Source organism: Anas platyrhynchos, chromosome 22 (assembly GCF_047663525.1).
Source record: "Anas platyrhynchos isolate ZD024472 breed Pekin duck chromosome 22, IASCAAS_PekinDuck_T2T, whole genome shotgun sequence".
NCBI classification, from domain to species: domain Eukaryota; kingdom Metazoa; phylum Chordata; class Aves; order Anseriformes; family Anatidae; genus Anas; species Anas platyrhynchos.
The window spans coordinates 1,807,308-1,829,071 of record NC_092608.1 but is presented as its reverse complement, the minus strand read 5'-3'; the positions used below and the strand labels follow the sequence as shown (position 1 = coordinate 1,829,071).

The 21,764-nt window shown below is 54.0% G+C and overlaps 1 protein-coding gene across 9 annotated transcripts in view; it reads left to right on the top strand.

Annotated features, from left to right (window-relative positions):
* Window positions 1-21,379, top strand: part of CHD5 (chromodomain helicase DNA binding protein 5) — a 32,072-nt gene extending 10,693 nt beyond the window's left edge. For 3 of the 9 annotated variants that reach the window (XM_072026991.1, XM_072026993.1, XM_072026995.1), the window contains 35 exons: window positions 810-976; window positions 1,347-1,565; window positions 2,138-2,344; window positions 2,431-2,642; window positions 4,896-5,027; window positions 5,527-5,635; window positions 6,014-6,205; window positions 6,294-6,494; window positions 6,767-6,904; window positions 7,618-7,739; window positions 7,830-8,003; window positions 8,248-8,389; window positions 8,591-8,722; window positions 9,284-9,401; window positions 9,848-9,972; window positions 10,943-11,174; window positions 11,263-11,388; window positions 11,501-11,673; window positions 12,572-12,746; window positions 13,210-13,302; window positions 13,801-13,889; window positions 14,087-14,220; window positions 14,418-14,562; window positions 15,757-15,916; window positions 16,075-16,154; window positions 16,651-16,780; window positions 17,471-17,560; window positions 17,953-18,090; window positions 18,296-18,404; window positions 18,608-18,740; window positions 19,200-19,395; window positions 19,526-19,689; window positions 19,890-20,004; window positions 20,121-20,171; window positions 20,324-21,379. In XM_072026991.1, the coding sequence (XP_071883092.1) occupies window positions 810-976; window positions 1,347-1,565; window positions 2,138-2,344; window positions 2,431-2,642; window positions 4,896-5,027; window positions 5,527-5,635; window positions 6,014-6,205; window positions 6,294-6,494; window positions 6,767-6,904; window positions 7,618-7,739; window positions 7,830-8,003; window positions 8,248-8,389; window positions 8,591-8,722; window positions 9,284-9,401; window positions 9,848-9,972; window positions 10,943-11,174; window positions 11,263-11,388; window positions 11,501-11,673; window positions 12,572-12,746; window positions 13,210-13,302; window positions 13,801-13,889; window positions 14,087-14,220; window positions 14,418-14,562; window positions 15,757-15,916; window positions 16,075-16,154; window positions 16,651-16,780; window positions 17,471-17,560; window positions 17,953-18,090; window positions 18,296-18,404; window positions 18,608-18,740; window positions 19,200-19,395; window positions 19,526-19,689; window positions 19,890-20,004; window positions 20,121-20,128 (4,880 nt within the window). In that variant the 3' untranslated portion in view covers window positions 20,129-20,171; window positions 20,324-21,379. Of the gene's footprint in view, window positions 1-21; window positions 41-545; window positions 614-809; window positions 977-1,346; window positions 1,566-2,137; window positions 2,345-2,430; window positions 2,643-4,895; window positions 5,028-5,526; window positions 5,636-6,013; window positions 6,206-6,293; window positions 6,495-6,766; window positions 6,905-7,617; window positions 7,740-7,829; window positions 8,004-8,247; window positions 8,390-8,590; window positions 8,723-9,283; window positions 9,402-9,847; window positions 9,973-10,942; window positions 11,175-11,262; window positions 11,389-11,500; window positions 11,674-12,571; window positions 12,747-13,209; window positions 13,303-13,800; window positions 13,890-14,086; window positions 14,221-14,417; window positions 14,563-15,756; window positions 15,917-16,074; window positions 16,155-16,650; window positions 16,781-17,470; window positions 17,561-17,952; window positions 18,091-18,295; window positions 18,405-18,607; window positions 18,741-19,199; window positions 19,396-19,525; window positions 19,690-19,889; window positions 20,005-20,120; window positions 20,172-20,323 lie in introns of those variants that run through there. The other 6 variants (XM_072026997.1, XM_072026996.1, XM_072026998.1 and 3 more) reach the window with 5 other exon arrangements.
* The last annotated feature ends 385 nt before the right edge of the window (window positions 21,380-21,764 follow it).

The window sequence follows — 21,764 nt, the reverse complement described above, 5'->3', positions numbered from 1 at the left end:
AAATGAAAGGATGGCTCCTGGGCTCGGGGACAGGTAGGAGGTGAGTGGCCGTGCTCCCACGCAGCGTGTGGGCCTCCCAGCACTGGGTTAGGGAGGCCGTGCTGGCTGGCAGGCTCGGTGTCTCCCTTCTGAAGGATGTCTCTTCCCCTCCTGGCATGTCACAGCAGTGGCTCGGGCTGATGCAGGCCCTTGTGCTGGAGCCCGATGGCTCCTGCTGCGGGCTGGGCAGCCCTGGCAGAGGGCAGGGGCTGGCTGGGCTGCTTGTCCTGCCCTGCCCTGCTGGGGGAGAGCTGTGCCCGGAGGCTGTGGCAGTGCTGGGAGTTGAGAAGAGTCTTAGCAGCACTTGCGAGGTGTCCCTCTTTCCCTCTTCCCTTTGCACGGAGTTGGAAGAGCTGCGTCTGCACCTAGTGAGCAGCCAGGGAGAGCAGAGGAGGCCCAGGAGGAGAGCCCTCCTCAGCTGTGTTATGTTGCATGGTACATTTGCAGTTGACGGTGCTGGTATCTGTGGAGGTTTCTCTGACTGGCCTCCCTTGCAACCTCTCCAGGTTCTGGCATTCTCCATTGAGAGCCTGAAGGAACCAAAGGATGATACAGTGTGGAGAGAAAGACAGAGGTGAGATGATGCTGTGTGCAAAGATAAACTCTGGTGCTGAGGGACAGAGAGGTAGGGGGACGTAACAGGAGGGGACCGAGGCGAAATGTTTCCCTTGCTTCTTTAACTAACGTAGAGGAGCGATTGTCCCATTCCCTCCTGGGAGAGCGGGCCGTCCTGCTGCCCTGCTGACTGTGCGCCTGTCCCTTGCTTGTAGCTGAAGAAGGGGATGGATACGAGACAGACCACCAGGACTACTGCGAGGTGTGCCAGCAGGGAGGGGAGATCATCCTGTGCGACACCTGTCCCCGTGCCTACCACCTCGTCTGCCTGGACCCCGAGCTGGAGAAGGCCCCCGAGGGCAAGTGGAGCTGCCCCCACTGTGTGAGTGTGGGCTCCGCTGCCCGGGTGGGGGGCATATCTGGTGGCGAAACATCTCTTGGGAGACGTGGAGATGCTGCTCAGGGTGCCTCTGGGCTCTGTCCCCAGCTTGGGGACGCGCCATCATCTTCCCTCTGCTCCCACAGCCCTGCTCGGTGCTGCCAGGGCTGGGGCCTGCTGGGGAGGGGGTTGCTCAGAGCGCCCACAGCCTTCCCTGCACCCCCTCCAGCACCTGGGCACGGCGGTGTCCCGTTCCCCACCTTGTGTGCCGTGCAGAGCTTTCATTTCTCTGCAAGCAAAGCAGAGCACCGCAACGAGAGCCGGGCTGGAGGGGGCTTTGGGCAACCTGATGCAGCTGGATGTTCTTCCCCAGGAGAAGGAGGGGATCCAGTGGGAGCCAAAGGAGGATGAGGATGAGGAAGAGGAAGGTGGCGAAGAAGAGGAGGATGACCACATGGAGTTCTGCCGTGTCTGTAAGGATGGAGGGGAGCTGCTGTGCTGCGACACGTGCCCGTCATCCTACCACCTGCACTGCCTGAACCCGCCCCTGCCCGAGATACCAAACGGTGAATGGCTCTGCCCTCGCTGTACAGTGAGTGTTTCCAGCATTCATCGCCCTGTTCCTGCTCCCGTTCCTGCTGGCCCCACGGCCCTGCCCTCCAGCCCCTTGCACCCACCTCCTGCGGCTGTGCCACTGCCCTGGGCCCTGCTGCTGGGCTGGCTCCTGCCCTCTGCTGCCAGCACTGCTCCTGGGACAGCATCGCCCCCCGGGGCCCTGCCTGTCCCCCCGGGGCTTTGCCTGTCCCCAGGCAGCTCTGCTGCCTGCATAATCTCCCCATGTAGGCTGCTGGCTTTTAGATTGCTTGTCAAGTCCCATTTGATGCATGCCCTGTGTTAGGGGGGCCTTTCCCCCTGAGGCAGGCTTGCTGCGGAGGTAGGCGTGATTTGTGGGGCCTTGAATTGTGCTGGGGAATTAAATGTGGGAGTAATGAAACATTTATGGTGCTCAGGCTGCCCTGGTGGCAAGGCCTGTCCCCACAGGGGGGCTGCTCACACGGACACCTGGGGCTCTGGGGGCTGGAGGGAGGGATGTGGGGGGATCCGAGGCCTGACAGGGTTCACGTTAAACCACGCGCTCTTGTGGATTTTCTTTTTCATCCTCAGTGCCCCCCTTTAAAGGGCAAGGTGCAACGCATCCTGCACTGGACCTGGAAGGAGCCACCAGCCCCGCTCCCGTCCACGCTGCCGGCCCCGGATGCGGAGCTGCCTCTGCCACTGCCCAAGGTGCTGGAGGGCATCCCAGAGCGGGAGTTCTTCGTCAAGTGGGCAGGGCTGTCCTACTGGCACTGCTCCTGGGTCAAGGAGCTGCAGGTGAGCATGGGGCTGGCCACGGTGTGCCCTGGCCCTGGCCGTTCCCCTGCAGCCGGAGGGGTGACGGCAGCTCTGTCCTGCTGCAGCTGGAGCTCTACCACACGGTGATGTACCGCAACTACCAAAGGAAGAACGACATGGATGAGCCGCCGGCCTTCGACTACGGCTCTGGGGACGAGGACAGCCAGAGGGAGAAGCGGAAGAACAAGGACCCGCAGTACGCCAAGATGGAGGAGCGGTTCTACCGCTACGGCATCAAGCCCGAGTGGATGATGATCCACCGCATCCTGAACCACAGGTGAGGAGGAACAGGCAGCAGAAGGGTGCTGCCAGGGCGCCCGGATCCCTGGGGAGTGGTGTCACCCTCCCCGTGCCCCCCCAAGCTTTGCAGCTGGAGCTTTGAGAGGCCACTCAGTCTCCTGTGCTGGTTTTCCCTTTGTGCACAGATCTAATTCTGATGGTCTGTCTGGTGAGCTGAGCTCCTGGGGCACCTGTCACACCCTGGGACACCTATTACACTGCCAGCCGTGGGATTTCTGTATAAAACCCAGTTTATGGCAACTGTTAACTCCGCAGTAGCTGTCTGTGGTTTTGCTGAGGACATCTGGCTGGAGCTGCCTGTCAGGAGCAGCCGATATGTGCTGGCTGGGCTGTTCCAGCCCCGAAATCCACACATACAGAGCTGCTGCAGTGATGGTGAAGGCCATGCACATTCAGCCCATGCGGGCATGTTCCCAGTCTCAGGGCAGTGCCCAGTTTCTGGGGAGCAGCCTGAGCTGCCAGCTGGTTTGGGTGAAGGGAGGGTTGACTGAGGTCTCCTCCCCAAGGCTGAAAGTTCTTGTCCCTCTGCAAAACTGAGTTCCCAGTCTGATAGAATTTCAGCTGCTGGCTTGTTTCAAGGTTGCTGTCACCTTGGGGTGGTTGCTCCTGAGGTGATACCAGCACCAGCAGTGAATTGATGCCTTATTTTCACTTCGGTTATGTTGCACATTAATAATAGAGGTAGTAAATTTTCCCAAAAGTTGGCTGCATAGAGTTGCTCCATTCTTCCCAGATGTATTGTTTGGATCCCCGATGCAGCCTAATTATTCCATAAATTGCTGCTGCAACCTGGTGATCAGGCTTTCTTCCATCGATTGTACCCTGTGGCTGCTATTGCTGACCTAAACTGCTTTTGAACACCGGTCCATTTCTGTGTAGGTCATTTGTTCCTCTCAGAAACCATGCAGCCCATCTGCATTCACATTAAAGGTAAGCTGGCAGCAGGGATCCGATATTACACGTACTGGAGAGGTGCATAATGCCCACTTACCTCCTCCTACTGCTGGTAGGAACTGTGCCCGAGGATAGGAATTTGAACAAGTGCCTTACTCTGTGATGAAGCCTTGACGTTTGCATTTCCTTTGTGCAGAAGAAATATCCTGCACAGGAAATCTGCTGTGCAAATATTATTTTTTTTTTTACATCAAGCAGCTAGAAACACCTTTTTATTGAATTTCTATATTTCAAGTGGCAACTTGAAAATTCAAGCAGCCACACTGCTTGGAGGCTGTTTGACAGAAAACAAACAAATCTGTCTGGCTAATTTTCCTGCGAGCTTTACATTGTCTGCTAATAAGGCAAAGTTTATTTTCCCATAGGTACATAATTGGCCTCTGTAGTGTGTTTGTTCATTTTTCAGTGTAACTGAAGCTTCATTGAGTAATGAATGCTACAGAAAAAAGAGAGTAAGCTCTGCTCTTCATCCAGTCCTGGTAAAACAGGAGCACAGGGTTCAGTGAAATGGAAGAGAAGCCTTTAGAGCTTTTTCCATGGGAATGCCATCACCTGTGATAAACAACAGCAATTTCCTGTGCCAATGTGGAACAGATACGTGTATAAAATTAAAGTGCGGGTATAAGTACTTGCTCTTTAGGGTGTGGACCAGTAGCTTATTAGCAGAGACAAGAAGAACCATGCCATGTCACAGGCAACATGGACAGAGCCTGTGGTGGCTCTTGGCTAACATATGCAGCAGATCAATGGGCATTTCTGCTGGAAACTGTCGATGGTTTCCTCATGGTTTTTTAGCTATACTTGGATGTCGTGGAATGTATGCAAAAGCAGAGGATGAAGTATCCGGTTCTGTGGAAGCAGATTATGGTTAGCTTTTTCCTGGGGATCATGCCTCCAGCTGATGAAGCCGTGGTGTTCCTCCAGGGGGATGCTCCTGGACTTGTTGCCCTTGGACATGCTGTCTCCACCCACGGCTGGCAGTAGTCCATATTTATATGTGGACGTACACTCATCTGTGCGTGGCAGAGAGATGAGAGCTGTCAGACAAACAGCTGTCTCTGGGGCTTGTGCTCTGGCAGACTCAGATGTGAGTCTCCTGGGTGTCTGGGACAGCCACTGAGGAATTACCACGTCAGGTACTGTTGTGTGTAGGGTTTCTTGTCTCAAAAGATTTTCATTTCAAAGTGAGCATTGTGCCAATACTGTGAAATGCACACAGAGGCTGTTTTCATCACTTTTTTTGTCTCATTGATATGTTTTACATGGTGTATTATAGCTTCGATAAAAAGGGAGACATTCATTACCTGATCAAGTGGAAAGATCTGCCGTATGACCAGTGCACCTGGGAGATCGATGAGATTGACATTCCCTACTACGAAAACCTCAAGCTCCTCTACTGGAATCACAGGTACGAGCCATCCAGGCGGTGTGACTGCAGTTGATGTGTGCTGCACACCTGTAGCTGCCTTTCAGAGGGTGGTTGCTGAGCACTTTCTCAAAGCTGGGTCTTGGTAAGATCTCTCATGGAAATGCTCCACCACTCAGGGCTGCCTTGAAATCCTGTCTGTTGGCTGTTTTCCAGCTCTTGCTCCTCTTCTCCTACATCTATACTGCTGGAAATACTCACAGCCTCACTGTGCTTCATGGAGGCTCCATGGTGCTGCTGTGTATATGTTGTGGGGGAAAATATAACGCTCGGATGAGATTGCTGTCCTTCATTTTGGCTGATGTTGCAAGGACTCTTGGAAGGGGATAATTAATGCTCCATGAGTGCCCATGGGAACTGGGCCAGAAAAGCTCCTGTGGGGAAGCAGGCAGTGGAATTTGAGAGGCATTTCTAACCCCTGGCTTGAGACCGGGAGACAAATGTCTGTCTGCCTTTTCCCGATGAGTGCTCACTGTTTCAGGGAGCTGATGCTGGGGGAAGACACACGCCCTCTAAAGAAGCTGAACAAGAAAGGGAAAAAGCTGAAGGAGGAGAAGCTAGAAAAGCCTCCAGAAACTCCTCTTGTTGATGTAAGTAAGAACGGTGGGTTCAGCAAGAGGATGTGTGAGCCCACAAAAAGGAAGGTCTCTCTGTGTCCCGAACCCATTACGTTTTTCTTCTTTTGTCCCTTCAGAGACAGTTTTTCTTTCTTTCTTTCTTTTTCTTTTTTTCATTTGAAGCCCTGGGGTCCTTCACCCCGTGCACAAGGATGTTTGGGGTCTCCTTTCCCCAAACCTGTGCAGGTCTCACATGCACTGGGAGAAATGGACGTGTGCTGTGAAAGACCTGTGCTAAGGGGCAGGGCTGTGTCTGCATCTCTTTTGGGGCCATTCTGTGTCCCAAGGAGGGATGTGCTCGACTACAGAGAAGGGAGAGGGAATTGATGACTGCTTTGTGCCTTTGTTCAGCCTACAGTTAAGTTTGACAAACAGCCGTGGTACATCGATGCTACGGGAGGCACGCTCCATCCTTACCAGCTGGAAGGGCTCAACTGGCTGAGATTTTCCTGGGCCCAAGGGACTGATACAATCCTGGCTGATGAGATGGGGCTGGGGAAGACGGTGCAGACCATCGTGTTCTTGTATTCCCTGTACAAGGAGGTGAGCACACAGCAGTCCCTGGGATGGCTATGAGCTGCTCAGCCTCCTGGCACGGAGGGAGCAGCTTGGGCTTTGTCTCCCTGAGCAGGGCCACTCGAAAGGGCCGTACCTGGTCAGTGCCCCGCTCTCCACCATCATCAACTGGGAGCGTGAGTTTGAGATGTGGGCGCCTGACTTCTACGTCGTGACCTACACAGGGGACAAAGAAAGCCGGTCGGTCATCCGGGAAAATGAGTTCTCTTTTGAAGACAATGCCATCCGCAGTGGGAAGAAAGTCTTCCGGATGAAGGTAGGGGCTAAGTCTGTGTGCTGCCCCTGTTCTCACTGACTGACCTCCAGAGAGGGAGGTTCCTTAGGTCCCTAATCAGCTCTTTTCCAAAGAGGCTGTGAAGATTTCTGCCAGACCTTTTTCTGTTTCTGTAATCCCCTGCTTCATTCTAATGTTCAGATGGGTTCTGCTGGCATGAACAATTGGTGTCACTTGCAGCAGCACCACCGGTGGAGGCTGTCCCGTTTCCTGCCGTCTTGTAACCTGGCTTTTCTCTTCCTCTGCTCCTCCAGAAGGAAGCCCAAATCAAGTTCCATGTCCTGCTCACCTCCTACGAGCTGATCACCATTGACCAGGCGGTGCTGGGCTCGATAGAATGGGCCTGTCTGGTGGTGGATGAAGCACACAGGCTGAAGAACAACCAGTCCAAAGTAGGTAGAGGACATTTGTGAGCAATTCTTCCAACCCAGTGCTTTTGCTGCAGAGATAAAATGCCCCCTGCACAGCCAGTCTCTTGCTCTGCACTTTGCTGCTTGGGATGAAAGATGTCCTCAGCTTGCACAGGCTCTGCCTGGGGCGTGTTTCAGTGGGATTTCTCTCTCTGACGCCCTCTCGCATTAGAGAGCCGTCAGTAGTGAGCTAGGTGGCAGCCTGGCTGGTGGTGCCAGCAGCAGGCTCGGGGCAGTGAGCCTGCCTGCTGGTGGATGAAGCACGGGCTGAAGAGCTCAGCTTGTCCTGCAGCAGCATGAAGCCAGCAGGCAGACAGGCAGGGAAGTGTCTGATGCACTCAGGAGTTTTACATCTTTTATGTTCAGTGCTCCAGCTCTGCACGCAAAAGACGCGAGGCTGGTTGTTTTAAACAAAGGGAAGAAGCCATTGGTGCTTTTTAAGCAGAACACATAGTGGAGCGTTTTCTTTTCTTCTGATTTTTGAGAAAAAGCAATTTGCTTTTTTTTCTTTTTTTTTTTGGATGAGTGGGAATGGCTCTGAGCAGGACATGCAGGCGGTGGTCTGGCTTTGCACAAGGAGAGGGAGGAGGGGTCACTGCTGAGTTTCCATGTGTGCACTCTGCAGATCTAATTGTTCCCAGATGATTTGTGAGTTCCTCGGAGTTCTTTTAACTTCATGTGATTTCTTTTCCAAGTTCTTTAGAGTATTAAATAGCTACAAGATTGATTACAAGCTGCTGCTCACCGGGACTCCACTCCAGAACAACTTGGAAGAGCTCTTCCACTTGCTCAATTTCCTGACTCCTGAGAGGTTTAAGTAAGTTGCACAAGTTCTCTCCCTGGAAAGGGAGAACAGCCTGCAAAAATGTCCCTTTTGCTTAGTGCTGTGTTGTGGTTGCTTTCACAGTAACCTGGAAGGATTCCTGGAGGAGTTTGCAGACATCTCCAAGGAGGACCAGATCAAAAAGCTCCATGACCTGCTGGGTCCCCACATGCTGCGGCGGCTCAAGGCGGATGTCTTCAAGAACATGCCGGCCAAGACAGAGCTGATAGTGAGAGTGGAGCTGAGCCAAATGCAAAAGTGAGTAACAGCATCGCAGCAGGCTGTGCCTGGCTCCCCTGGGGCAGGGGCTGTGGTGTCCGCAGAACAGCCAAACGGACCTGGCCCCAGGCTGGGGATGCTGAACCATCATTTAAAAAAAAACAAAAGTCCCTGTACCAGATAGCCCTTTTGAAGCTCCATTGACTTAATTGGAGTTCGTTGGTGCCATCTGGTTTTTGCCAGGCCCATAATACCGGTGTCTGTCCCATCCCCACCTGTGCAGGAAGTACTACAAGTTCATACTGACAAGGAATTTTGAAGCCCTGAATTCCAAAGGTGGAGGGAACCAGGTCTCACTGCTCAACATCATGATGGATCTGAAGAAGTGCTGCAACCACCCGTACCTCTTCCCTGTGGCTGCTGTGGTACGTGAACTCTGTGTGGAGACATCTCACAGAGCGTTGTGTAATCCCTCAGTGGGGTTGTTTCCATGATCTGTCTCTGGTTAAAGGTGCAGGTTTTGGTGGGAGTGATTTGATACAAATATTTTGTCCTTGCAATGCGTGTGAGTTTCTCCCTGAAGTTACTGAATGTTTTACTCAAGGCTAACCAGAATGTCTTCACAGGAGGCTCCGGTTCTGCCTAATGGATCTTATGATGGGAATTCTTTGGTTAAATCTTCTGGGAAACTGATGCTGCTCCAAAAGATGCTGAAGAAGTTACGGGATGGGGGTCACAGGGTTCTGATCTTCTCCCAGGTGAGCAGTGTGGAAGGGCTAGCGAGGAACCTTCAAAATTGCAAAATTAAGGCTTTTTTTGTTCTGTATGAGAATTTTGTTAGGTACAGATAGAAATAGGTGGAAGAGCTGCTGACAGCTTATATCACAGTGTGACACCTTGGCAGTCACGGTGGATGGATTGCATTCGTCCCTCTCCTGAGGGAGTCCCTGTAATGTTTAAAACCTTTTATTTTTTTTATCTGTGGATAAAAGAGAGAGAGTAGTAATAGCGCTTCCCCTTGGGGAAGGCCGTTCAGACATAATGCCCTCACGTTGGCAAAGCTGCCTCTGGAGGATGAGATGTGAGTGCTGCTCCTCTGCAGTACCCTGCTGCTTGCAGGGCTGCTGCCCACCGTGACCTTCAGGCTGTGGGGGTGAGCCTGGCAGTGGCTCCAGGGCACACAGCGGGATGTGGGGAGCACGGTCAGTGCCTCGGGGTGCTGCTGTTTGCAGCAGTGTCCCCCAGCCCTGGGCACGGCCAGGCTCCCTGCAGCACAGATCCTGCAGAGCTGCTCACACCGTGGTTGCCTCATCCTGCAGATGACAAAGATGCTGGACTTGCTGGAGGACTTCCTGGAGTACGAAGGCTACAAGTACGAGCGGATAGATGGGGGCATCACCGGAGGCTTGCGCCAGGAGGCCATAGACAGGTTTAACGGTACTTGCTTTTCTTCCCTTGGAGGAGCAGGTGCAGGCACTGCCTGCTGGGGGGGATTTTTGGCAGCAGCCAGCAGCGGGGTCAGGCTGCCTGTGCCTGAACAGCCCCCGCTCACACAGTCCAGGTGGTGTGTGGGGTTGCATGCACCCTCCAGTGGTGTCTGAGCCTGGTCCTGACAGCCTGTTTGGCTTGAGAGACTTGGCATATCCCTTCAAGGCCTCAGTAGGCTGCAGAGCTTCCCCTTCAGGTCTGGAGCTGTATTTTCTCCAATAACTGATTTCCAGGCAGTGATGTATTTGTACTCCTTGCCTTCCCTGCCTGTTGCTTGTTGGCTTAGACTGATGATTCCTGATTTTTTATAACTAAAGCACGGTACTGCACCCTTCCAAGTAAGCCAAGCTCCTCTCTGTCTCACCTTTTACCACCTGTGGGTTTGTCTTTCTCAGCTCCTGGTGCTCAGCAGTTCTGCTTTCTCCTCTCTACCCGCGCCGGTGGTCTGGGCATAAACCTTGCTACAGCCGACACAGTCATTATTTATGATTCTGACTGGAATCCCCACAATGACATACAGGTTTATTACTTTTTCTTTTCCTTCCAGTATAGTAAGTACCTTTCTGGCTGGGCCCTCTGTTTGCACATTCTGCCCACTGAGCTGCTGACACCTGCAGTGTTTGCAGGGCACGTTTCTGTTCAGGAGCCCCCTTCCCATTACTGCTGCCCTTGGCCCGGCCTGTCTGTGGTGTGGGGGAGCACTGGGCATAAAACTGGCTTTCCTCCATAGGCTTCTTGTTCTCTCCTGCTGCTTGTTTGCAACCAGGTGTCTCCTCCTGTTCTGGGGACCTTCCACTTGTGTTCCCAAAAGCCTCTGGTGAACAGCAGCTAATGCCTGACCCCACCAATGGGAAACGGCAGCTGGAGGGGCTGAGCAGCAAATGCCTCTAAAAATAACGGAAAAGCGTGGACAAATGCTTTTCCTTCCCTGCATCCTGGCTGAGAGGAGATCCTCTCCTGAGCTGCCCATCTGTGCCAGCATTTCCCTTTCCTGAGTCTTTGGCAAGAGGATGTGCTGGTACGGGGTGGTGATGGAGAACTGAGGGCCTGGTGAATCTGCAGACAGAGGGTTCCTGAGAGGAACGTCCCTACACTGCCTGCCTTCAGACCCTTCGGTTAGAGGCCTCCTTTAGGGAGCTGGTTTGCCTGCAGTCAGTGGAGGGGGAAGGAGGACTCCCACAAAGCCTTCAGGTTGTCTCTGAGGAGCCTCTTTTGCTCCACCGCCCTGTAGCAGCTGTTTGTTGAACTGAACTTTGCTCTTGCTGGTGCCTTTTATGCCCTGGAGGGATCAGAACTTGGCCTCCTTGTGTGGCGTGGTGGGGTGCCATCCTCGACAGCAGTGGGGAGCAGTTCCCAGCCTTGTCCTCAGCACTGGGGACCTCACTTCTGGGAGAGAGGGGCTCCTCCGGCTGGGGTCTGGGGCCAGGCTGGGGTCACTGCTCAGGCTGGCTGCGAACGAGCTGCTCTACAGCTTTGTTCTCTGCCTGCAGGCGTTCAGCAGAGCTCACCGCATCGGGCAGAACAAGAAGGTGATGATCTACCGCTTCGTGACGAGAGCCTCTGTGGAGGAGCGGATCACCCAGGTGGCCAAAAGGAAGATGATGCTCACCCACTTGGTTGTCCGTCCTGGGCTTGGCTCGAAGTCGGGCTCCATGACCAAGCAGGAGCTGGATGACATCCTTAAATTCGGGACGGAAGAGCTCTTCAAGGATGATGTGGAAGGTGAGGTCGGGAGGGAGCTGGGGGTGCTCTGAGCGAGGCAGGTCCCTGTCTGAACTGTTGGGACTCACTCCTGTTCTTCCTCTTGCAGGCATGGTGTCTCAGGGGCAGCGAATCACCATGCCAGATGCTGTCACCCCTTTCTCCGACACGCTGTCAACCAAAGGGGGTGCAGTGACTCCTGGCATGAAAAAAAAGCACGGTGGCACCCCTCCAGGTCTGTAGCCCCCACTGCTGGGGCGGCTCGGCCCTGAGCCCAACCTGAGCTCGCCCTTCTCGGGGGGCAGGCGAGGTGATTTGCCTTCTGTTTCCCACATTTTGCTCTCCAGGTGACAATAAGGATGTGGATGACAGCAGTGTGATCCACTATGACGATGCTGCTATCTCTAAGCTTCTGGACCGAAACCAGGATGCAACTGATGACACTGAGCTGCAGAACATGAACGAGTATCTGAGCTCCTTTAAAGTGGCCCAGTATGTTGTGAGAGAAGAGGATGGTGTGGTAATGTGATTAGTATCATGTCTTATAATCGCATCTATGTGTGTGTCCCTCCATATGTGCGTCTTCCTCTCCCTTTCTTGTTCTTGCAAGTGGTTCTCTGCAGCGGTTCTCTGGCCTGGTGCAGACTCTCAGTAGCACTCAGTACTTTGGGCCTCCTTTCCCATCGGAAAAAGATGGTAGAGGACTGATGTTTAAGGTGGAAGCAATAAGGATATCCAGGGGCTGGCGGGCTGGGTCTCCCGGGAACCTGAGGAGCTGTGAAATGGCCACACGGATGGAAATGTTTTTGGTGTTGAGTCCCTTCCCTGTGAGGTAGCTCTTCTGGTTGTTCCCACAGCTGCAGGATGCGATATTGCCACCAGCACGTAGGCACTTTGTGCTGTCCCTCTGAAGGCTGCTCCCTGGAGACAGAGCAGGCATGGTGCTGCTTGTGTACTGTATTGCTTTTATTTTCCCAGTAGCTGACTGACTCCTTCCTTCATCAGTCTCCCAGGTCTGTAGCAGGCTGCTATTCTGGGAAATCTCTGCACATCTGTAATTTTTCCCTAGACCTGAGTACGGGCTCTGCAGGGCAGGAGGGGTGGCAGTGTTTGTAGGGGCTGTTTCTAGGTACAGGTGGCTGGTGGGGACGTTGTCTCAGCCCTTTGACAGCCTTGCACCGAGGTCGGTACATTTGGGCAAGACAGGAGTGACATTTGGAGTGTGTATATACAAGTAGAGCAGGGTGAAGGCAACAGACCACTGGCTGGTCAAAGCATGCCTGAAGATCTTGCTGGCCAGCAAATGGCTCAGTGCCCTCCCTTCCTTTTTCCCTGGAGTGCAGTTAGAAGACAGGCAGCAGTGTGACGTGGGGGGGTCTGCAGCTCCTGTCTCAAGCCTTTTATCTTCTGCTTTGCAGGAGGAGGTGGAACGTGAGATCATCAAGCAAGAGGAGAATGTGGACCCCGACTACTGGGAGAAGCTACTGCGGCACCACTATGAGCAGCAGCAGGAAGATCTGGCCAGGAACCTGGGGAAAGGGAAGAGAATCCGCAAGCAGGTCAATTACAACGATGCCTCGCAGGAGGACCAAGGTATGGCCTCGACTGCTCAGCTGCCACGTGGGCTCAGGGGCGGGTAGCAGGCCCTGTGGGCTTGCTTCTCAAGAATTGCACACCCGGGTTCTCCAGTGAACACAGTGGCTGTATTTGGGTGCTCAGCCTTTCTCTGCAGTTTGATAGACTGCCTGGGTCTGTGCTTCCCCAATTCTGAAACTTTTTTTTTTGTCTGTAACTTTTTGCAGGAAGAATTTAGGAAAAAACATGTCTGTGGGCAAAATATTTTTATAAACATATCTATATTTTCTGTATAGGACAATAATAGTTCTGGAATAGCTGAGATTGTGATTTCCTGTTCGTTGTTGCGTCTTTCTCTCTTGCTGCCTGGTGCTGGATGCTGGTTGCACCAGCCTGTGGGCAGTCTCTCACCTGTCCTGCTGTCCCTGCTGGGCAGGCTTGCAGTCTTCTCTGCTAACCTTGCCTCCCTTGTGGTCTGCAGAGTGGCAGGACGAGCTCTCTGACAACCAGTCTGAGTACTCCATTGGCTCTGAGGATGAGGATGAAGACTTTGAAGAGAGACCAGAAGGTCAGAGTGAGTTAAATCATTTGATACTCCACCGTAGTTGGCTCTGCAGGACCTTCAGTGGTAGCCTGTGATCTGGGGCTGGCTGGCACTCCAGTGCTACAGGAATGTCTGTGCTGGAGGGACTGGCTTGCTTTGTAGCCTCCGTTCAGAGGGAGGTATTCCAGCTCACCTTGCAAGGTGAGGTGATTTCCAGGGCAGGAAACATGACCTGCTCTTTTGCTCACTGGCTGTTGCAAGACCTTGGCCTGGTCTTTGTGTTAGAAGGATCTAGACCACAGGAGTAACAGGCATGGTATTCCCTTGCCTGGTAAGTGCTGGAAAGTGCCCCTGGCCTGGGGAGACCAGCGTGGTGGGGACTGCACACACAGCTGGTGGTCTGTGCAGGTTCTGCTCCCATCAGGAGGGAGTTCAGGAAGCTTGGAGCACAGGGCCATCAGCATCTGCACTTTGACCATCCTTCCTCGTTGGCTGGGCATGTTCATCACTTAGGCTGCTTGACTCTAGGTGGCAGGAGACAATCACGAAGACAGCTGAAGAGTGACCGAGACAAGCCTCTTCCTCCTCTGCTGGCAAGAGTTGGGGGGAATATTGAGGTGAGGGTCAGCATTGGCCAGAGCACATCTGATATCTGTTCTCTTTTGTGCTGGGTCACCAGCATCAGTCCTGGTTCAGCACGTGTGACAGCTGCAAGGCTCTGAGATGCCGCATGTTTTCAAGGCATCTTATTTTCACGTCTTATTTTCATCATATTTTCATGTTGTGATCACAGTGACACCTCTGCTCCCTGCAGGTTCTCGGGTTCAATGCCCGTCAGCGCAAGGCTTTCCTGAACGCCATCATGCGGTGGGGCATGCCGCCCCAGGATGCCTTCAACTCTCACTGGCTGGTCCGGGATCTGCGAGGGAAGAGCGAGAAGGAGTTCAGGTACGGTGGTCCCAGGCGGGCACGCTGAGGTCTGTCCCAGGCTCTGCACTGGGTTTGTTACACGCAGCTTCTTCCTGCTGTGTGCCTGGCGGTGGGACTCTGCCCCTGCCCTCTGGTGAAAGCAGACAGCTTGGGTGCTTTGCTCAGCAGGGGGCTTGTGGTCCAGGCTAGAAAAAGCTTTTGCCTTCCTTCTGTAGGGCGTACGTCTCTCTGTTCATGAGACATTTATGTGAACCTGGAGCAGATGGTGCTGAAACCTTTGCAGATGGCGTTCCTCGGGAAGGGCTGTCACGGCAGCACGTGCTGACTCGGATAGGAGTTATGTCACTAGTAAGGAAGAAGGTGGGTGAGTAAAATTTTAAATGTGCCATTTCAGGTATGTTCTGGACACTTGTAAATGCCTTCTTGCCAGGGATCCCCTCGCTGAGTCTCCACGACTCCCTGCACATCTGTTTTTGTCACAGACATGTGTGATGGTAATGCAAACGGCCTTTCCAATCCTGCCACTTCTTTCTCCTGAAGGCATGTGGGATGAGAGGTATTTCATAGTCTGGGTGACAAAAAAAAGAAATCACACTGGAGATTTGTTCAGCCTCCCCAGAGCTGTGAGTCTCAGTGCAATGGGGTCAAATGTCCCTGGCAGGGTGGGTGTGGTGATCCCGCTACTTGGTGAATCTGCATGTAAAGCAGCCTGAACATACAGGGTCTGTAGCACTGGGCTCGAAAAGTCAGGAAAAGAGGCTCTTCTAGGCTTTAGTTTGCTCCAGACTGGGTGGGAATACCACAGCTCTGTCTGTGGTATTTTAGTGATCTAGGTCAGTTGGAGGTAAAGTGCAGGCTTGGCAAAAAAAATCATGAGAAAATCACATTTTGAACTTGCAAAAATTCTTAGTTTTGTAGGTTTTTTTTAACTTCAGATGGGACTATTATGGTCGCCTCTCAGACCTCCTGTGCTGTACAGGCCAGAGATTTTAACTTGCAGCACCTTGCATTGTGCCCAGAATCTTGTTGAACCAAAGCATGTCTTTTAGAGAGACATCCAGCCTTGATTTGGGACTGAACTCAGCGAGTTTCTCTGTTGTGTGGCTAATCCCAGGCATGTGCTGACCCCATAGATAGCAGCAGTTAGTCAGGTATAGAGGAGGAGGTGGATGCTCAGCTGTCTTGCAGAATCGGACATCCACAGATTGCAAGTGATGGGTTGCTTGCCAAGTCCATTGCTGAGACTCCTTTTTCATCAGTGTGGTTCCCCACATCATAATCCATGCAAGGGAGAACACGGGGAGCTTTCTGTGTAAACACGGTGCCTGCTGCCTTGGGCAGGGAGGTTCTGATGCAGGGCAGCTGGTGGAGGTGCTGCTGAGACCTGGGAGCCTGGAGAGCAGCAAGGCACGGACAGCCCACGCTGCTGTGGACAGAGGCATCTGCTGCTCAGCAAAGTGTGCCACTACCTGCAGGCACAGAAGTGCCCTGAGACTGGCTGTTACTGTGCTGCTGCCTGACTGTGTTTGACTTGCTGGCATGCGTCTGCCCCAGGTCCAGGAGTTTGAGCACGTCAACGGGAAGTACAGCACCCCAGATCTGATTCTTGAAGGCCCAGAGAGCAAGAAGTGCAGTGAGATTGTTTCTTCAGACCCCAACACCCCTGTCCCGGCCAGCCCAGCGCATATGCACACAGGACCTCTTACCCTTGCAGGTAAATGTGCCTGTGGGTTTCCAAGTGATTTTGGTCTGGCTGAGGAAGGGAGGTGGAACAAGGCATCAGAAGGTTTTGCAGGTATCTGCCTGGCACTGTGCAGGTGGCAAAGTCCAGGAGTCCCTGTCAACAGCTTCCTTGCTTTGCTGCTGTTACAGAAAAAATAGAAACACAACTTGGATTCCAAGAGGAAAAGGAACAAGTGGAGCAGAAACCCAAGAAGGTGTCTGACAGCCAGGTAGGGTGGCTTTTTTCAGCATCTCCTCCGGGAGGCCTTTTCAATGCCTGCCTGGGAACTTGGAGCTCTCCCAAGAAATGGGCAATGCTAGGCTGAGTGCTGCATGTCCTCTCTCCTTTCCTGGGCTCCAACCTTTCCCCTTCTTGGAGTACAAAGTTACAGACACTTCATGCTGTCACTGCTCTGCGAGTCATGCAGGAGCTGAGATCTGTGAAACCAGGCCAGCGTTAGCAGCCCTCGAATATCCCAGCTTCATGCTCCCATGAGTTTCTGCAGTCTTTTCCCATCCAGACTGACTAGACCTCACTCCCACACAAACACAAAACCTTGTGGAAGAAGTGTGGGGACAGAATTGGTCACGAACCTAAGCCCACACCACTGCCCAGCAGACTGCAGAGTTGGGGTAATGGGTTTCTTGGGAAATGCTGCAGCATTGCTCAGGGATCAAACCGCATCCCTCTGACTGCTGGGCTAAGTGTGGATGCTTTACGTTAAGGTGCCTGCAAGTGCTGAGAAGGTGGAAAGTGAAGAGCACCAAGAAAGCTGTGAAAGCAAAGAGAAACTGAAGGAAGAGAAACAAGAGGAGGGTGAAAAGGCTGAGCCTTCTCCTGAGCCTTTAGTGAAAGGTGAGTCTCTTGGTGGCACAGAAGAATGTAATCCCCAAGTGCAGACTCCATTCTGAGCAGCCTTTGGTACATTTGTGAGGGCTGGGACACTTACCAGTGACATTGATGTGTGCTGGAGAAATTCTTCAGCTAAAGTCACACAGACACTGGAGCATGACCGTGACAGCCTCAGGTATGCTATTGCTCCTGACAGGCTTTCCCTCTGGTACGAAGCTCTGGCACTTGCATCTTGCTTAGGTCTTTCTCTTCTCCAAACCACCGTGGAAAACCTGGATGTCACAGTGTCCTGTAGAAATTCCTGAAAAAAAAGTCTTCCTGTTGAACTTCCAGTTTGTTGTTTAGATAACGACAGCACATTATCACAAATGTAATCTACACTGTAATACTAAAGCACTCGTTTAGTATGATGTGCAAATCAAAACAAAAGTAAGTTCTGTGAAATGCTCATTTTTGGGAGTGTTTTCTTTTATAATAAGGTGTTCTGTTAGATATCTCAAGTAACAAGGAAAGTTAAGTACATTTTCTTGATAAAATTCAGAAGAATATTATTTGATGTTTTTTTTTAACAACTTGAATGTACATACAATATAATTCCTTTACCCCAAAAGGGTAAAGTCTATCCAGATATTGTTGTTCCCTGAAGAGCATTTTCATGTCAAGTTTTTCTCACAGTCCCGTTCCCTTCTACAGATGAGGGAATTCAAGAAAAAGAGAAGCCTTTGGAAAAGCCAGAGCTGAACAGTAGTCCTGGTAAAGGGGAGGACAAAGAAATCAAACCAGGTAAGGAGAAAGGAGGCTTTTGCGAGAGAAGTGGCGTGAAGTGCCCTGGGGGGCAGGTCTCGAGAGCAAGGCAGGTGTGTGGCACAGAGGCAGGCGTCTGCAGGGTGTTTGCACGGGCAGCTGTCAGCACCTGCAGCAGTTAGTGCACTGTGCTGATGCTCAGAAGCCAGCGAGCCCCAGACCCTGTTACAGTGGGCACTGCCTGTGCTTGTGGAAACAATAGGAGCTGCTGGAGGGAGCAGACGGTCAGCAGCTGTGGAGCAGAGAGTGGGCTGGTTGTTCTCCCAGCTTTAGTGGGGAGTTCCTCCTGCAGTTAATAGGGCAGCGATGACACGGATCAGCCTTTGGCTGAGTAAATTATACAGGCATAATTTCGTGTGTTTGCCAAGCAGAGGATACCAAGGTGGAAGAGAAGGAGCAAAGCGAGACCCAGCAAAATGGTGACAAAGAAGAAGAAGAGGATGGAAAGAAGGATGAGAGAAATGTGAACTTCAGATTCATGTTCAACATCGCTGACGGTGGCTTTACAGGTAACAGCAAGAGACGAGGCATTTTAAAAGAGCCTGTGAGCTTGAACGTTCTGCAGCCTCGTGGCAGAATGTCTCAAATGTCTCAGCTCTGCACTGTTCCCGTGGCTGCCTGGGAAATCTCCTCGCTCACGCTGCCTGCTGTGCTCCTGCAGTGTCCCCAGCAGCTCTGCTGGCTGACCAGGCTGTCTCTCTCCTGTTTCTGCAGAGTTGCACACGCTGTGGCAGAATGAGGAAAGAGCTGCCATCTCCTCCGGCAAGATCTATGACATCTGGCACCGAAGACACGACTACTGGCTGTTGGCAGGAATTGTCACGTACCCTTTAGCTTTGTGGGCAGTTGCCTCCCCGCGCTGGGTGCTGGGGAGGTTGCGGGGGGGAGGAGACCTCTGTGGAGCAGGGGGAGCAGGGCAGCAGGGGCGATGGGGAGGGAACGGAGCAGGGAAAGGGATTGGAGAGGTGTCACCGAGAAGTGCTGCCTCCTGGCCAGTTCTTCCCTTGACGCTTCCTCTGCGCCCAGTCACGGCTATGCCCGCTGGCAGGACATCCAGAACGACCCGCGCTACGTGATTCTGAACGAGCCCTTCAAGTCGGAGATACACAAGGGGAACTACCTCGAGATGAAGAACAAGTTCCTTGCCCGGCGGTTCAAGGCAAGTCACAGGTCCAGGGCTGGCGAGTCCTTAGCAGTGGCACAGCAGAGCCCCTGCAGCGAGGATGGAGCCAGAAAGCACTTGGCAGCAGAGCAGGAGGCGGCTGGGTGTTTTGTAAGATACTCGTGGCACTGCCTGAGGGGTAGGGCTGGAAGAGGGGGAGCACTCGGTGGCTCTGGAGGGTGGTGAGACCAGGCTGGCCAGTCCGGGCTTGTGCCTGGGAGCGAACTGGGCGCTGTTCCTGCTCCTGACAATTTCAGTGATATGGAAGTGCTGCCCAAATCCCTTTCTGGGATGCTTGGTGTGTGACTGGGCCTGCTTTGGGATTCCCCAGGAGCTTGTTGGGGTTGGGGGGGAGGATGGCAGGCATGTGGGCAGCTGTAGCTTCCAGAGTGACACTGGTTTGCACTGGTGCAGTTCCGAATCTGTCCCAAATCCTTGCTCTCCTGTACCCCCCAGTTGCTGGAGCAGGCCTTGGTGATAGAGGAGCAGCTTCGGCGGGCTGCGTACCTCAACATGACTCAAGACCCCAATCACCCGGCCATGGCATTGAACGCCCGTCTGGCTGAAGTGGAGTGCCTTGCTGAGAGCCACCAGCATCTCTCCAAAGAGTCCCTCGCTGGGAACAAGCCTGCAAACGCCGTCCTGCACAAGGGTACGCAGCGCGCTGGGGAGCGGCTCCTTGTGAGCGGCTCCAGGGCTGGAGCTGCCTTGCTGCCCGCTGCACCCCGGGGGCAGGGGGGGGCTGGGGTGCGTGGCTCAGCGCCCATGGGTGCTCCTTGCAGTGCTGAACCAGCTCGAGGAGCTGCTGAGCGACATGAAGGCCGACGTGACGCGCCTGCCCTCCATGCTGTCCCGCATCCCGCCCGTGGCCGCGCGGCTGCAGATGTCGGAGCGCAGCATCCTGAGCCGCCTCACCACCCGCGGGGGAGAGCCCCCGGTCCAGCAGGTCAGTGGGCTGTGGGCCAGGGCACAGAGCTTGCCCGGGAGGCCTGCGACTGCTCCACGTCGTGTGCGTGCTGTGTGTCCCCAGCTCTGCTCCCCGGCCTTGCCCTGAGATCCTGCTGGATCTTGGCAGGGTGGAGGGCAGGCTGGGGTTGTGCTCCGGGCTCCACGGCAGTGCCTGTTTCACCTTGTTTATTTCCTCAGGGCTCCTTTGGTTCCTCCCAGATCTACAACAACAACTTTGGGCCGAATTTCCGAGGTCCTGGGCCTGGTGGGATTGTTAACTACAGTCAGATGCCTCTGGGACCGTACGTGACCGGTAGGTTGGGATTTCTAGAGGAGACTGACAGGTGAAGTCAGGGGGCAAATTCTAGTGGGCCACGAGCAAACCCAAAGGACTGTGGGCGAGCGAGCTGTTTTCTCTCTTACCAATAGATATTTAGCCGTTTCTGAGATTTTCTTCTGCAGTTCCCATTTCCACCTGAGGTAAGGCTGTGCTTCAACTGCCTCCTTCCACGCGTCGGGGACTGGCTGTAGCATGTGTGCGGGTCCGTCCGTGGTGTGAGAGGGCTCGGCGCTGCCGTGGCTCCCCTCCCGTGTGCCCAGCAGACCGTGAGCCCCCCTTTCTGTCCCCCCAGCAGCCCCCCGGGCCACCCTGCAGCCCACGAGCAGGAGCCGAGGGACGGCACCGCCACGGCGGGGCAGGGGACGTGCGGCGGCGCTGCCCGTGGGACGCGAGCCCTGCCGCAGGCCCGTGCCCCCTCGCCTTTGAGTGTGCTTCGCCCGATGTGACCCCCCCACTGCAAGGACTGCTCTGAAGGGGATTTCATTTCCTTGTACATTTTTTGCACTTTCTTATTGAAGACTTGAAGAGTTTGTCTGGAAAACGTGGGATGAGTTAAGAAGGGGTATAGAGTAACAGTATTTCTGTCTGTTTTTATCGACACGTATCAGATTTAAAGGGAGACCTGTTGGAAGCTCTGTTTCTAGTCCAGTTCCTCCATGCTGACCGTTAGGCGCCAAGCTTAATCCTGTTCGGTAGCTTCCCTGTGAGTTCTATTTTTATGTCTTCTTTGTGTTTGAGCAAGTGCATGCCCGCCGCTGCCCTGCTGCCAGAGGGAGGGAGTAAAGAGGAGGAGGAGGAGGGGGAGAGGAGCCTGTGCGTGGCCTTTCACGTCGCCCTGGCCCCCCAGGCAGGTGGCTGAGCCTTGCCCCGGTGCCCCCCTGCTCGCAGCCTGCCCTGGCTGTGCTGGGGCTGTGCTGGGGCTCCTGGAGGAGGAGGCTGCAGGGGGGAGCAGCTTGGGGAGCGCCTGCAGTTGCTGCGGTGCTCGGCACGGGGTGCGCCCGGGCTGGGTTGTGCTCCCCTGGGACCCCCCTGAAGGAAGGGGCCAGAGAGCCCTTGAGCTCTCAGTTGCCCCCTTCCCTGTTCTCCATGGCCGTGGGCTGCCCAGAGCTGAGTGAGGTCTGAGCAGGGCGCAGGAGGGCGCGGGCAGGAACCGCTCCGGGCTGGAGCAGGGAGGTGGAAGCCTTTCTGCCTTCATGCCTGGCGGGCTGTTATTTTGTGATACTGACTGCAGCGTGATGACCTTTCGTAGGAGGTTTATGGCACCTGTAACCAACACACTCACATTTACTTTGTACTCTGTGTGTTTCGGTTTATGTTCTCTGTGTTTTAATAAATCCTGTAAAACGGAGGCAGGAGCAGTGTGGTTACTTGGCTGGTGGCTGCGCCCTGGCCCTGCCAACGTGCCCACGGCCTGGCACGGGGGGCTCTGCCCTTCTGCCCATGGGAACGGGGTGGGATGCGAGCGAGCTGCTCAGTAAGTTGGGAGAGGGGCCCTGAGAGAGCTCCCCCATGGTGCTGCCCCCACTTTGCACCAGAGCAGCACGGATGTGCCCACAGCCTGGCACAGCAGCCCTGGATCCAAACAGCAGCACCAGGGCAAACCAGCACTTGTCAGCATCCTGCACACACACGGGGGTGCACACACGTGCACACCGGCATGCATAAAGCCTGTGCACACACACCCACGTGCACACACACCCCCACGCACATGGGAAGGGGCTGCCCCCCCCCAG